This window comes from Dromaius novaehollandiae, chromosome 10, assembly GCF_036370855.1.
Source record: "Dromaius novaehollandiae isolate bDroNov1 chromosome 10, bDroNov1.hap1, whole genome shotgun sequence".
Classification (NCBI taxonomy): Eukaryota; Metazoa; Chordata; class Aves; order Casuariiformes; family Dromaiidae; genus Dromaius; species Dromaius novaehollandiae.
In genome coordinates, this window is record NC_088107.1 from 15,276,716 (window position 1) to 15,292,658 (window position 15,943).

Here is a 15,943-nt window from a genome sequence, read left to right on the forward strand (position 1 = left end):
TTCACTTCCAATGTGACTGTTTCTTTCCCCTTTCTTTTTCCTTAGACAGTCTGTTTTATTATAATGTTTAATTATGACAAATTATTTTTCAGAAAAAATCATTCTAGACAAGTTCTTTTCAATAAATACGTTTTATTTTGTGTACAAGTATTTTTCCCTAGACACTCAGGTTTTTATTTTCTAAAATTCCAAATACTGTAGAAAGTTAAACTTTCTACATTTTTTTCTAATAAAAAGTCAAGTGAGAAATTTTCATGAATTCCCTACTTCAACAGATTTCATGTTTTTCAAGCAATTCTAAAAACAACTATAATAGCATAGCTATTTTCTGTTTTATCCTGTGATCGCTTTCCTATTTATTATGTAGTTAATTCTGCTTGCTCTAATGATAGACAGGTATTCAACTGTTTTTCAGGTGGGTTTTTTTGCTTGTTTGTTTTAACTTTTATGCAGTTCAGTGACTCAAACAACTTTTTAAGCTTTCATTTGTAGCATTAAATTATCGATGACATGATGATAACAGCAAAGATATAAACAAATGAATGCTCTTTCTTTAGCTCTGAACAGAAGTTGTTTTTAAAAACGGCAGTAAATGCTTCCAATTTTTTGTGAGTGTGCATGCTCATTAGTACGGACTCCCACGTAAGTGACAGGATTGTTGTTAATAGAACTTCTGACCCCATTTATCAACCAGTAACTTCTGTGTAGGACAGCAGAACTGCAAGGCTGTATTAGGAGCCAGTGTTTTCCTTTAGAATCTGTTATCTTAATGAGCACAGTTTGTTTTCATGTTCTAAGCAGAAATACAAATATACTTTTTACTTCTAAACTGAATAAATGGAAGATAGAGTTCTTGAGAGAACAAATAAGCCACTCCTGTCAAATCTCTGTAGTACAAAATCTCAATTCAAGTTGTAGCAGTTTAGAAATGTGTCTACCATTCCACTTTCTGCTACCTAATCCTAATAGCTTCTGCTTTCTCACTGTCTGATGTAGGTATAAGCATACTATTTTTCAGTTGTAAATTCATAGCGAATAAATTGATACCAAACAGTTCAATATTATAATGACACTTCATTCTTTTAGAGAGATATATTGGCTGCTAGATACTGCTTTCAGTTGAAGTGTTCTAAAACTGAAGTTAGCTCTACCTATATCAAAAGAGATACTCAGGATTTATGCAAAGCAGGTCTTGTAGAAGTTGAGCAATTTGCTTAAAAGTACGAACAAAGCCAGTAGCGAAGATAAATGTTGAGGTTAGGCATGAGACACTTCCATACTGTGTGCAAGAGATCACATTATTAAAAGGAAAAAGAAGGGTGACAAAGTGCCAGAAGTCTTTATTCTTCATTCTGTTGAAGACATCTGAATAAGAGGACATGTAACAACACTGGTTAGGAATAGACCTGATTTTTATTACCAGGCTAAATGTGATATACTGCTACTTTGAGATTCACCTTGTTTCCATATGATTACATGTTCAAAAAAGAATCACAAGATACCATGAGAAGTATGCCCAACTTGCATGTGCCATTCTGATGTACAGTGTGATGAAAGTCAAGTGTCGGTATTTGGGGAGCACATTCAGAAGTGCATAAGTCTCATTTTTCAGTATCCTTATTACCATGTTATACTTCATACATTTGTTATACAGCTCTCACCGAGTTTGTTCAGGAGGTGCAGCTCTTCAGCTTGCTTTCTGCCAGACTTATTGAAAGGTCTCAAGTCAGTCTAAAAGACTCCTAAAGATTTGCTGACTCAAACTTCACATCCTGTTTTCTACCCTGAATGTGACTGAGCGGTCTGACCAAGGTTAAACTGGCCAGTCACTCTTGAATTGCAAAGAAGACACGCTGCTGCAGTTTTTTCTAGTTGTTTCACTGTGAGATACCTGGATTAGTGACTTGAGCCCAGACTTTTGTAGAGGCACAGGCCTACTAAAATAATTTCTCCATACCCTTAATAGGGCTACCCAGTTACGTTAAAGTTTGCATAGAATGATTTGCTTAATCTCACTTAAGAATTGCCTGGCAAAGATAGATAAAGTCCATGGTGGTCATCAACTGCCTGATTTGTAAGGCTGTCCTTTTTCTTCCTGTTATCTACTGCCTTACTCAGCTTAAATAGAAGTCTTGCAGACAGGGATTTTAACAGTTTGCAGGGTTTTTTCACCTGCTGGGAGAATCCATCTAGTGCCATCACGTAAAGCAGCAGTGGGAAGAGTTAGCATGTGGTTTAAGACATGGAAGGCCAAATTAAGGTTGCACAGACAACGTTAATGCCAGGCATTTTTTTTTTTAATCATTGCACAGATTGAGGATTATTTTGGTTTTTAACACGATAAATTTTTAAAAAATGATCCTAGTGACATTGAAATTGTTAGCAGCAGATTGGGATCTTTGTCTGTCACACAAATCACTTGCCACTCATGCTCACAGAGTGGTTCATTTTCTTTGGCACTAGCGCTAGAAAGATTTAAGACACTTTGGCATTAGATTTCGTAGGCAGTTACTGACTGTAGGCTCAAAGTGACAATTAGTGAGTCTCTAGTATTTGAGGTCTGTGACAGGTTCAGGAAGGAAGTGTTCTCTAATGAGCACCTGTCCTGTTTATTCAGGCTTACCACCTCCATCAGTCCAGGCTCTGCTCCATCCAGACTGGTTTCTAAAATACCGTAGGCCTATGGACACAGAAGTCCAGCCTAACTCCTGCCACACTCCTCTTCCTTGTCACGCTACATCATTTCTGTTCTACTCCTGTTCTCAGTCTCCTTTCCCAATCAGTCCCTCTTTGCTCTCCAGTTTCTGTCCAATTCCTAAATTAAGAAAGGTGCTTAATCTCCTGATGGATTAGACCATAATGAGTATCTAGTACTTTAATCACAAAAGTGCACACTTTTTTTTTTCTTTTGATTGTGGTTTAGCTGTGAGAAAAGAAAAATCCTGGGATGCCCAGCGTACTTGGAGTCTTAGGTGCAAGCGAACGACTAAAGCTGCGCTTTAAATGATTAGTATATGTTGGTATGAGCACGACATACAAAAAAATGATAAAAAAATCAACAACCTTCAGACTTGTCTGAACACAGTGAGGTCTGATGATGTGGGCTTTCTGCCCATCTGTTCATCTATTGTGTCATGACAAAATTCATGCTGTGAAATGTCACCTATACTGCAATTTGGCACAGAAATGAGAAGTTAACATTTTTAACAACAGAAAACATTTTTTTTTTCTATTGCACTAAACCATGAAGCGCTAAAGTAAAATCCAGTGCCTGAAGTATACTGTTTTTGTTGTTTTGTGACTGATACAGTGACAATACCCATAAAAAAATACATGATGGGTTACAGCAGCTGGGTTTATCTCAAACAAGCAAAATAGATGAACAGGAGCAAAGCAGAGCAATAGAAGCTTAGAATTTGTCTGTAAAATAGAATGTGAATGTATTTTCACACTCTCAACCCCCCACAAGGAGTCCAAAAAAAAAAAAGGAAAATTTCTACATTTTACACTTACTACATACTTGATTACAGCAGTAGTTATAAGCCTCAACCATTATGCAACAATTTTCTGTCCTTCTATATTACCTTTCAGAGAATAGCGTAATTCTATATTTAGCTTTAATGCTAGGACCTCTATTAGTTATGAATTGAACTGAGACCAAAGAACCTAACTTCTCTCACCATGACTCTGACTGGATGGGACGTCTAGCTATTTGTGCTATGCGCTCTTACCCATAAATAAAATGGATATGCCGTGCATTAGGTTTTGATGGATTGGATATTCTGTGATGCAAGCTAAAATAGAAAAATTAAAGTTAAAAAAAAGATTCTTCAGATAGTCATTCTTCCTTTCTTTGTCTGCAGCCAGACTCCAGTAATAAAAACGAAGTTAGTTGGGAGTAGGACTCTGTTAGCTGAGGGTCTTCAAGTTTGGAGCTCTTTCCCAGAAGATTCTGCTAGAGCTCCTAATTGGTGCTTCTAGGGCACTGTGGAAGCTTCTTTTGGCTTGCTTGACCTGATTTTTATTTGTTTCCATATTTTCTATACCCACTGTGTTAACTTTGGGCTAAATTCATCCATCCATTTTTAGACTGAGCTGTAATTCATTGCATCAGAACCTCATTATTTCAGTGGAGTTATTTGAAGAGTAGGTAAGATTAACAGAATTTGACCCAGTGATACTGTTTCTTTTTTCAAACATACAGTGACAGGGGGCGGGGGGGGATAATGGGTCTGTCCTTATGCCTATTTCCTTGTTCCAGTAGCCATATTTTAGGATGGGTATTTTATTTTAATTAAAATGCTTTGTGTCGATTCATTGCACAATGCCTAATTGTTTACCATAGTTGTCTTGTGAATAGATTAAACAGATAAGTGCATGCAACAATGACTAGAAAAGCTAAATATAAATTTCTTGACTCTGCCTGCTTACGATATCAAAACAAGGCCAACTTCAGCATTACATACACCTCCTTCCACAAGTTCCACATACAGCCTAATGAATACTGCTTTAAAGCAATGTTTGCCACAGCAGTTAAACACATGTGAAAGGGGGGAGATTGTGCATTGTCATAGATTTGTGGCTTCAGAATAATTTCTGAATTCAGAATAATTGGCTCTGAGTAAAAACAACAGGAAGAAGCTTTGCTATTAGTGATTAATCTAACTCTGTTCCTCAGACAAACCTCCTGGCAGATTGAAGTGACCCGGGACAGTGTCCTGAGACTACAACATTAGGCTACTTTGAGTATCTTTGATAAAAATAGAGAATAGAAAAGGAGAATCTTAAGAGAGTTGCAAATCTCTATCCAGGCCAAAAAATTGCACCTTCAGCATCTCATGCTGCAGTATTACAGGATTAGCTTCTTCTAGAATGTACAGTTCTCAGAATTGTACTGTGGTTGATTCCCAGGTATGATCCTTTTAAGCAGCTTTCTTTTGCCTCTAGTCACTGCAAACCACTGCCACCCTCAGTCACTGCCTCTACAACTTGGAGCAGCAGAAAGCCAGTTGGCACTAATCTGAGAAGCAGTAGTAAGCAACAGAGAGGGCAATAACAATCTAACATACGGTACATTAGTTCACAATGATGTCATTTGAAAGTCGCATGTTCAGGACAGGCATGAATACTGTGTGACTTGTTATTTTACTTATAATCTTAATGTGGGACTGAGTTCCATCATAAAACTTAATTTTGATCACTGTATTCAGGCCACCTTTTCTGATTAGTTGATGAACAGGTTTGCAGTAGTCCTTGAAGTCCCTGTGTTTACCTGTAACACTTGCTTATCTTCCATTAATCTGCTATTTAAATTAATCTGAGGAATGCATTTCAGTCATATAAAATAACCTTTTCTTGATTAGCTTGTGGGTTTGGGGGTTTTTTTGTTTGTTTTAATCTAATGCAGGCTGCATACTCTTGTGATCTGCATATAGACAGGCTTGTCCATATAAGTTTTACTTCCACTGTTTCTAAGGAAGGAAGGGAAATGAGCCACAGTTCAAGCCACATTCCATTTCCCTTTGTTGTGCACCTTCTGGTTGCTACCTAAAAGCTTGAAGAAAGAATTAGATAGTAAATGAAATGGAAGACAGAATGATTCCAAAGCTGTTTGTGGTGTTCCTGGAAGCATATTGCAACCAACAGAAAACTATTAAAGACTGTAGCGTATATTACCTTTCTTTCTTTAAGAAAAAGCTGTTTATCTGAGAAAGTGTAACAGCTCAACTCAGAACTGGAAAATTGAGAGATTGGTGGAACATTTGCAGATAATCCTGGACTTCCACTGAGGCAAAATCCTGCTTACCTAAGCTTTAGAAACAAGTACGGACAGATCTCTGCCAGAAGAACCTTATGGATGTTTTGTCCTACAGGAGAAGAAATTCAAGACCATCTGTTTTAAAAGAGTCAAATTACTGCTGGCTAAGGAAGTTTCATGGTAATATAATCTTAGGGTAACATCTGTGAAGATGGTGATGCTTCAAGGAATGTCAGTGCCTTGGTTAAACAGACTTTTTTCTTCTCTAAAGGTGCTGGACACTGCCTTCCTGTATTGAATTCTACAGTACTGATAAGTAAGAGCATTGCCACCTTTAAAAGACATTTTGCAGTCATTAACTTCTCAGCTCTTCATATGATCAATCTCTTTGATGCACCACATTTCAAAGTTTAGTGCATCTTCTTCCACTTTACTGCAAAGCACTTGACTTCTAGGCAATCTTACATGAACCAACTGACCAAGGTCATGGGGGGAATCTTGTAACAGTCATCTTTGTTAGTAATTTAGGCTTTCAGGGAACAGTATTACCATTTAGTTCCTATATATACTTAGTTCTATTATACTTAGGAACTTATATAATGTTATTTATAGAGAGAGAGAGACGCATACAAATAAAAATTGTGTAAGAGTTTGTCAAGTTTTACATGAAAAAGCTTGGTATTTAGGATGGTAAGTAAATTTTAAAAGGCAGTTGAACTTTTTAAGCACCAAGAGAGATGAGAGGGTCAGTTATATCTAGCCAGTTATTTGTACTAATAACTAATACATAGTATATAACTAATAATATGCCTACAGGTTCCCCACATCTTCATTTTGAATTCAAATAAGTGGTGATGCACCGGATCAGTGAAGTAATGCACGTTAGGTAATGCCAGGCTGTATACGTGACTCCTCAGGCATTCTGTAGTCATGCCAATGACTTATGAAGATGACTTGCATTCAATTTGTGGCTGCAGTTTATCAATCTGCTCTTTTTTCCTGTCCTTTACTATTTCCTGTCCACTGCTGCTGCTGAACTGGTGAATATTATGCATTTCAGGGACAATACCGCTTCATCAGTTTTTGACTCTGTATCTGAGATGGGTGACGAAGGGAGTGCTGGTGAAGGTAGACCCCTGCATTGGTATTATACAGCTGGACCATTACCTGGCCCTGGGAATTTGTTGGTGTTTCCGAACAGCAGTTTCTGAATGTTTGGTGTAATTTACTGTTTTTAATAATGAAACCTGATTTAATTTTTTTAACAAATAACAGTGGTAAATTGGGGGTAAATTTTTCTTGTGTATTAAGAGAAATCTAGCGCAAAGACCAACCGGGCAACATAATTTAAAATATAAAGCTATTTCAAGTATTTTCTGACTTGCACGAAACATACGATAAATTCAAGCAGATTAAATTTACAGATCATGGAAAAAAACATAGAGAAGCCTCTAAACACCTCATTATGTGTTTTCTTTGCAAATGTTTCATACCAATTTATATCTTTTGCATCGTGCTATTTTGTTGATATCTTTGTATTGTAAACTGTAGGGGTGAAGGGGTCCTTGAGAGGTCATGGAGTTTTATGCTTTTACTCTTGGAGGCAGCACCAAATATAGCTAAACTATAGCTATATGTATAGCTATATATATAACATCTGAGAGCTATCGCTCTCAGATGTTTCCTTGACATTTTGGAAGTCTTCAGAATGTTTCTAGATATTTAATTTCAATTCTTCCTAACCTATACTGGCAGTTGATATTTTTCTAATATTTAGCTTAAATCACCATTGTTCCAAATTAAGCTTAATATCATTAGACATTGAGAAAAATTTATTACTCTTTTATACCCTTTAATGCACTTGAGGTACTGTCACCACCTCCCTTCTAAGTTTTGTTTTTTTAAGACTAAACAAACCCAATCCTTTCAGTCTGTCCTCACAGATTGTTTTATGAATCTCTGATTGTTCTGGCTTTTGTCCTCTTTTTTCCCTCTTCAATTTTGTTTCTTTGTAGTGTGCTGCTAAAAACTGGAAAGAACTGCATCTGAAATTAGCAGGTGCCCATAGGGCTGAATCATCTCCTTTGTCTCACATATGATGGGTAGGGATACTTTTCCTTTTCTTGCACTGCTATCACATCATCAATTCTTTCAACTGATGTTATGCTGTATTCCCTGTACTGCTATCTAAACACTTTTTTGCATTTTTCATTTTTTCCTCCTAAATGTAGAAGTAGTCTTTACTGAATTCATTTCACTGCCTTAATATTAGTCCTGCAATACATGAAGAGCATTTTGAACACTAATTCTATCTGTTCAAATACTTGCAACCCATTCCAGTTTGGCGTTTTCTGCAGATTTTGTAAAATTCTGTCATCCAACTTTCTAATGAGAATATTGACTGAAATTGACCCTTATGACATTGCATGAGGCCCCATGTGATATTTCCTCCCAAGAACTCCCCACAAATATTTGCAATACATCTGTATGCTATTTTCTGCCAATTTCATCTCTGCTGTATTTTTTCTAGTTTGCATGGGGGAATATCATGAAAAACAGTGACAAAAAATAATGTTAACATTGAAGTATATCAGGTCTTTTCCTTACCTCATAGATACTAAGCCAGTTATTCTATCAACAGAAGAAAATCAAATTTCTTTGTCTTACCTCAATAAGTGATGCTGGCTGCTGCCATCTTTTTATTCTCTAGGTGCTCATACATTGACTCAGCCTTTTCTTCCACTACTGTAAGTCTTTTAATTAGTCTGAATTACCTAAAGTTTTCAATTTCACTAAGTCCCTACCATGCACCACCTTTTTAAAGTCTTCTCAATTTTTTTTTTTTTTTTTTTGAAGATAACTTCTAAAAGTTTGAGACTCTTTTAGCTAGTTCCTTAAACCTTAACTAGCAAGTGGATGCTCCTTTTCTTCTCAGGAGAACAAAACAACTTGCCAATGGCAGCTATGCATGTCATAGCCTGTGAAATATGTGACTGTTTCCCAGATACTATCTTCTGCTCCTTTGCTCTTGGTCTTTGTTCTGCATATTGCCTTTGATCTTGAACAGTAGGATATCTGTATGGCTTACAGGTTTGTCACCATTAGTATTTTATTTCAGATCAGGAGTATGCTCTTGAAGCAAATCTCCCAGTCTTCCCAATTCACCAGATTTGGTTTGATCACTGAGGGGTCTCAGCGTGTGATCTGGATTTCTTACAGATGAAACTAAACCAAAGGATGCTCTCCAAGGTGACACCTCATGTGCTCAACAGTTAACAGGCTTTCAGTCCACAGGACCAGATTATAACCAGTCTGAAGTAAGTGCCCCTGAAACATTTGCAGTGTGGACACTGGATCTTCAGCACCAAACTGCTTTGATCTACTGATCTACACCTATAGCACTGCACTACTTGTTATTGCAGACATAGTCTTTGTTGGCTAAGATGGTCAACAGCTCACGCCTGCGTCCCAAGCAGCCATTTTGTCTTCTTGCCCTACTGTCACCTCTGTCTCTACTGGTACCTCAGACTAAGCTGCGGATGTTAGTAAAGTCCTTATCTGTGCTGATACTTCTCAAACATTGTATGTGCTTTATTTTTTATTATTATCATTAGAGTCCTGAGGGACTATTCTCACAGCAGGTGTCAAACGAAGTGGCGGTTTTCTCAGATTTCTTTGGAAGAAACATAATGGGACTTCAGCTTGCAAGTAAGACCAATGATACGGTCGTTAAAGTCAAATATCTTGTGGGGATGCTTGCTGTGTGCTGTGGAAAGGTGTGGAAGAGGCAACAATCCATTAATCATTTTGCTTTCCTAGACTGTAATTAGTTACTTGGTTCCATTTAATGTTTGTCATTATTTGTATTAAAAGAGGTAAAATATTTGTCTTTATCCTTGATGGATGATGTATGCTTTACCATTCCACTATGTTATGGGATCTGAACAGAGTGCTTAAAAAGTGCTTCATACCTTACTCTCTACCATTGTTCTGACCGGCAGGAGACTGTCAGGAAAACCCAATCTTCAGGAGCACTGTGGTTTTTGAGACTACCAGAAATTGAGAAGCACTAATACCATGTTCAGTGATGAAATAGTTCTCTTGGCAGACAATAATTTATTCTTTTAGACGCAAATTCCAGAATCGGGTAGAAGTATTTAGTAGCTGTGCAAAGACAATAGAAAACGAGACATTAAAAATCAAATGAGACTCAATCTGTAAGTACTAGAGACGGTTTTTAAAGCATGTCCTTTTTTTTTTTTTTTTGCCTTCCAGATTTACAGACCAGTTTATTAATAAGACACAAGTGCAGTTTTCATATTCACCAAGCTGACCTCTTAGTTTGGCTCTCAGTGTATCCACGAGTCATTTTTTCTACATCGCTGCTAGTAAAGTGCTAGCAGCAGTTCTTCCATTTCTCCTGTCAACCAAGCTTTATTCAAGTTTGACCTTCTCTGTATCAGATAAGCATCACTCATGTCTTCTGATGTGCTAGCTTTAATAATATCTTTCAAGCATTATACAGTGTATCTTCCTAGAGTGTGCTTCAGCAACAGAACACCCTTTAGGCTTAGCTGCTGTAATATTCTGTTCTGTAGTGATAATTTTAGCTTCTGGATACAGCATTTATTATTTCAGCATGGCTTAATTTGTGTTATTTTTTTGGATGATCTACTTTAATTTGCTGCTTTTATTTGGACTTGATTTTCATCTTTTATTTCCTTTTCTTAGCAATTACGTGGTAATTAGGGAATTGTCCAACTCAGACTACTCGCTAATCCTGACTATGGCTACTTTTACACATATTATTCCAAGGGACAGCTGTATTGATACCTAGTTCCAGCAAGTATTATATCTAAAGGATCTAAAGGATTTGCTTCTGTGAATGGTATAATCATCAGGCAGGCAGGCATTCTTGCAACTGTCCTGCAGAATTACCGCTTAAAATGGTACTTTGAGAGAATAATGAACTTTTAAGCCCTTTTTCTAATTTGATGTTTTAAGATTATGCACACTTGCAGGAGGGGAAAGTTAAGGTTGTATACATAATACAGTCTTACTCCCAGCCTTTCCCAACACTTCAGTTCTTTGCAACTTTATTATAGTTCTTATGCTCTATAATTGAGTCATGGAGGGTAAACTCTATTTTTGCAATCATTTTTTTAAAAAGTGCATCGGGATGATGTTTTGCTGCTCAGAAAACTGTAAAAGTAAAACAATACCACAAGGTTTGATGGATGCTTGTGACAGATGGAGAAAAATCTTCTGAAACTCTGATGTAAGCATCTATAAATGCTGACTGATGAGGCTGTTGTCCCTTTGTATTTCTGATGGTATCATAAGCTGCAAAAGCAAAATTCTGTCTTTACATCTATACCTTTCCTTGTTTAACTTTTGTGGTGGAAGAATATGCTTTTCCAGCACCATTTGGAGATCTGTTCCAGGAATTTGGGTTATGGAAACTAGTTATCTTGTATGATGAATTCATGTATTGTGTATGGGAAGTTACAGGTGGTAACATTATTATTAAAAAGGGATAAATCAGAGCACTTGTTAATTTGCAAGCAGTTGCAATTGGTGTAATGTTCAGTGCACAAAATCTGTTAGAGCCAGTTTTCAGACTGGGTTTAAATAGTAATTATGCAGTTTTTAAAAACACTTGTTGCAATTTTTACTTAACTTTCTTCAAAACCCATAAACTGATATGTGGGCAGAAAATAATTTGTGGGCTTATTTGAGGGACCTGAAAGAATGCCAAGTTTGTTCCTCCTTATTTGGGGACTGACTTAATTTAGTGGATATTTGTAAACTCTTTCCAATGAAAGCCAGGCTTTAGTGGGTGTGTTGAATGTTTTATAGCATTTTAATGTCTAATACTTCTTATTAGTGCAGTGCTTTAAGACTAATATTAGCTAGGGAATATTTTTAATTTCTTGTTTTTCCAAAGTTTTATTTCCGCTTGCGGAAGGCTTAAGGAGTGGTGGTAAAGAAGAAAGGTCAGAGGGCAGTGGTAAAGGTAGGTGTAGAATCAGAGAGAGCGTTCTGGCTGTGCAGGAGCATATGGTTTGCTAAATATCCATTAAGGCTGTGCTCTGCTACGTGAAGTTTTCTTATTTTATCATCAACTCTTTAAATAAATAAATAAAAATTCTGCATAGAAAATGAGCTTATTTGGAGAAAGGTGATATGATGGCTGATCATCATGCAGTCCCTCCTCTAATTAATGATATATTATCTTTTCTTTTTCTTTGTTCTAAATTGTTATGATTCTGTAAACTTAAATGGACAACAGAAACTTTGTAACACTATAGTATCCTTAAATAAGTTAAAACATGCATTTTCCCTTTTTACTAATTTCCCAATTAACTATAATTGAATTTGAAATTGCCAGATTGCCAAACAGAGGTATAGAGAAATTTTCCCTTTGCCCTCTGTCTTTGATGTATGTTAATATAACTGTCACTAGAAAGTAGCCTGATGAGCCCCTGACTCTTTATCATTCCATTGCATAGGTGTATATTTATGGGGTGCGCTGAGCTGGAATAGCAACAATTATGGAGCAATCTCTCTCTATGGAGTTTGGCTATCATTATACCAGACATCTAAAATAGCATCCATTGTAGAGTACTTGCATTTAAGGCATAACAAGAAGGGTTTACCGATATTTAGGGATGTCATGTTTTCATAAATTATTTCCACTGGAGCACAACTTCCAAAAAACCTATTTTGTATCTATTTTCATTCTACAGCTTTTCTTTTTTCCTTTGGCCTTTCTTAACATAGAACATTGGGAGGGGGGTCTGGGGGCGTTAGTTTGCAGTTTATTGTTCTTGCTCTTCTCTGATGGTGTAAAATGAATACAGCTGCTATAAGCAGGCAACAAGACCAGTTGGTGTGTTCAACACTGGTTGGATTGAAATGGGCATTTACAATTTTGCTTGTGGGAAAAAGAATGCCACTTATGCACTAAAAACAGCAGACTTTAAAATCTTGCATAGAAGTAATTAATGCCTTAGTTCTTACGGGGTTGCATCAGGATTCAATTTTCACATAGTATATAATCTAAGGAGAAAGAGACTGATTGAAATAAAATAAGAAACATCCCATACGGTTAACTAAATGAATGTTGTGCTGTTCTTAGTACATTTGTAACCTTTCTTGTTTATCTAAACTTTAGTTGTTTGCCAAAAAATATGCACAACAGAGAGGACTTATATGAAGATAGGCTCATTTAAGTCAGTCATTGTGATTCAGTGCTATAATCTGAAATGTCTAGCCTTGTAGCGTTGTATTCCTGAGATCAAAGTACAGTTAGTGGTCTTTTACTTTACCGCAGTTTGTTTCTTACCTGCATCAAAGAACACTGTTGTTGATTCTGGTGGCCAAATCACCGCTAAAGTGAATTGCTTGGTGTCTCCACCCATTTCCCAGTTTGGCTCTGACACAAACAAAATGCTTCCACAGTTGAGATTATTTCACCCATGATGAGTTCAGAAGAAGAGCTAAATACTAAGCAATGTGCAGATTAATTTTGTCTCTGAACATGTGGTCATTTCTTCCAGAAACTAGAAATGCTCTCAAAGACCTTTTGAGGAAATTTGCATCCAGTTGCACGCTATATACAATTTTTATTGTGAAAGGAATCCATTAGACTGGTGCATTTGTTTTTCAAGTACTAACTGCAAAGAAAAATGATTTAAACTGAAAATATAATACTTCTTTCACCATCCTAATTTTTAATTATCACTGTTCTTCCTAGTTGTATAGTGAGACTTACTACCTTCCAAGTTCTCTCTTACATAATGATTCCTTCTGTTCCCCGATTCCCCTTCCCGTTTGGGCTCTGGCAGACATTTTCTAAGAGTCTGAGAAATCCTTCAGTCTCAGTCTCTCAACCTAGCATCCTGTGTGTCGCCTTGGCTTTCCTCTTACTAACTTGTCCAGATGCAGCTCCAGCACTTTGGGTTCAACTGTTCCTCATATTTCCATTAGTCCTCATAGGAGCATCATGTCCTATTTTGCTGCTGTGGACAGCCAGACTCATTGTCACCTGGTTTCCCCCAGCTCTGCTCTTACCCTGCTTATGAGAAAGCGATAGTAATACTGGGGTGGGCAAGGGGGAACATACGGTAGTCCAAATCTTGCTGATGACCGATTGCTAGCCTGTTCTTTTTATGCTTGTGAGTGGCCAGTCACATCTGATGATGTCAGCCAAATATATCTCACAAATTTAAAAAATGCAAATGTAATGAGTAAACTGATTTCTATGAATTTACTGTCTGAAATGAGAGTAATATGATAATAAAAGCCTATAGTTTAACTTAGTCAAGAAATTATTTCTAAGGTAAACAAAAATTCTAATATTTCTGGAGGAAAAAAGAAAAAAAGCGAAGTTTTGAAGTGACAAAACACCAGAATAGTTCACATTCCAGCAGAAAAAAATGTTTTAACAGACAATAAGAAATAGATACTGTGTCTGTTTGTGTTTGCTCAGTTTTTATTATTTTTGATCGATCATAGAAGAATGTACTATTGCTGCTAGTTTTAGTAAATATTCTGTAGAACTCAAACCTGTAGAGTTTATTGTCTCAAAGTAAACTTTACTTCATTCTTTTTGGCACACCCTTTCTAAGGGGATTGCTCACAGTAGGAGTGAAAGAAAAGCTAAAATGTGTAGTCAAGCATAAGAAAAAGGCTAATTTTGTGGACTCACAAAGCAAGAGAGACTGGTGCAGAATTGGATTTTCTATGGATTCAAGTTTGGCCTTAGCACATTGCTGATACCTAGTGGCTCAACCCTGTTTTACTTTCTTGAATAATACAAAATCACATGTAATCAGGCTGGTATAACGTGTTTTGAACAACTTACCACCTCCGGGTTCTGTTGTGCCTCTTCTTGTGCACATGCTCTGTTCTGATCACAGAAGTAGCCTCTAAAATTAGTGGCACAATGACAGAGCCTTTGATTTTCCTGGGCTGTCGCTACTACAGCATATTCACCTTTACATTTGGCAAGGTATTTTTGCTACATGTATTTGTGATATACTAGATAAACTGTTTTAAAATGTCATAAAGCACACTGCATGTCTAAGGTGCAAATGATCATTTTGTCATGTGTATAATGTGGGCATCTCCAAACATCTGAAAAATACTGAAGCTATTTAAATGGTCTGTGGAAAATGAGTACTCCATTGGGGGTGGGGAAAAAAAGGAAGATCAGTAAGGTGACAATTAAAACAATGCAGGTTCATGTGTGCACTGCACAATATGAAGTGTCCAAACCAAACAGAAACATACTGATGAAATAGTATATAAAAGTAATTTTTAAATTACTGGTATTTTAAAACTGAGAGGTCATTAAAATGGAGGTAGCCTTTGCTGTCACCAAATGTTTTTTGTCTGTTAGTAAATGTGAATACCTCCTTTATTTGCATTAAGCAATTCGTAATGATATATATCATATTTTAAATTCACACAACTATAGTTTTTATACAGTAGTTATTGACTTGGGGAGGAGGTCATTTCTATCATTACTTGGGTAGCCGTGACTTCATTTTCCTTGGAAATGAAAACTATTTTTGAACACTTGTACCACATTAAATATATGCATTTATACTAAGAAATATCTGAAAACCTAATAATTATATTGAGATAGGATATCTAAACTGTATAGTGTCCAACCAGCCTGCATAAGTGGCAGGGGTGCTATCTATGGAAAACATCTTTGTTCTTGTCAGAATATAGTGACAGTGATCTTGCTGCAGTAAGACAACTGACTTTACTTGGATTCTGCTGCTCCTTTTGTTTCTGCATTAACAAAAGAAAATAGTAAGTTTTTCATAACGTAAGAGATTGTCCTAGAAACCATTTTGTCTAACCTATATTCCACTTCTTCCCAATTCTCTTTCAGATAGCAGTTCTGTGGATGAAAAGGTTTAAAGTCATGTATTTACTATAGGGATCATGTAATTTGTTGATGTTTGTGACATATTTGATATGGTTCCTTCATTTTAGTTGTGAAAACTGCATGTTTTTCCCAGCTTTTCATTCTTTTGTTCTCCTTTGAGTGTATTGCAAATGTATTGCATTTATAAACAGAATAAACCTCACTGTTGTGCTTACCATAATTTCCAGCACAGGGGTCTGCTACTGTCAAACACGATATCTGAGATTTTAGCCTCTAAT

At 36.6% G+C, this 15,943-nt stretch overlaps 1 protein-coding gene across 4 annotated transcripts in view; it reads left to right on the forward strand.

The window, feature by feature from the left end:
- Positions 1-15,943, forward strand: part of UNC13C (unc-13 homolog C) — a 221,193-nt gene that overhangs the window by 22,957 nt on the left and 182,293 nt on the right. For all 4 annotated transcript variants that reach the window (XM_064517384.1, XM_064517386.1, XM_064517387.1 and 1 more), the window contains exon 3: positions 15,669-15,691. In XM_064517384.1, coding sequence (XP_064373454.1) covers positions 15,669-15,691 — 23 coding nt within the window. The remainder of the gene's footprint in view (positions 1-15,668; positions 15,692-15,943) is intronic.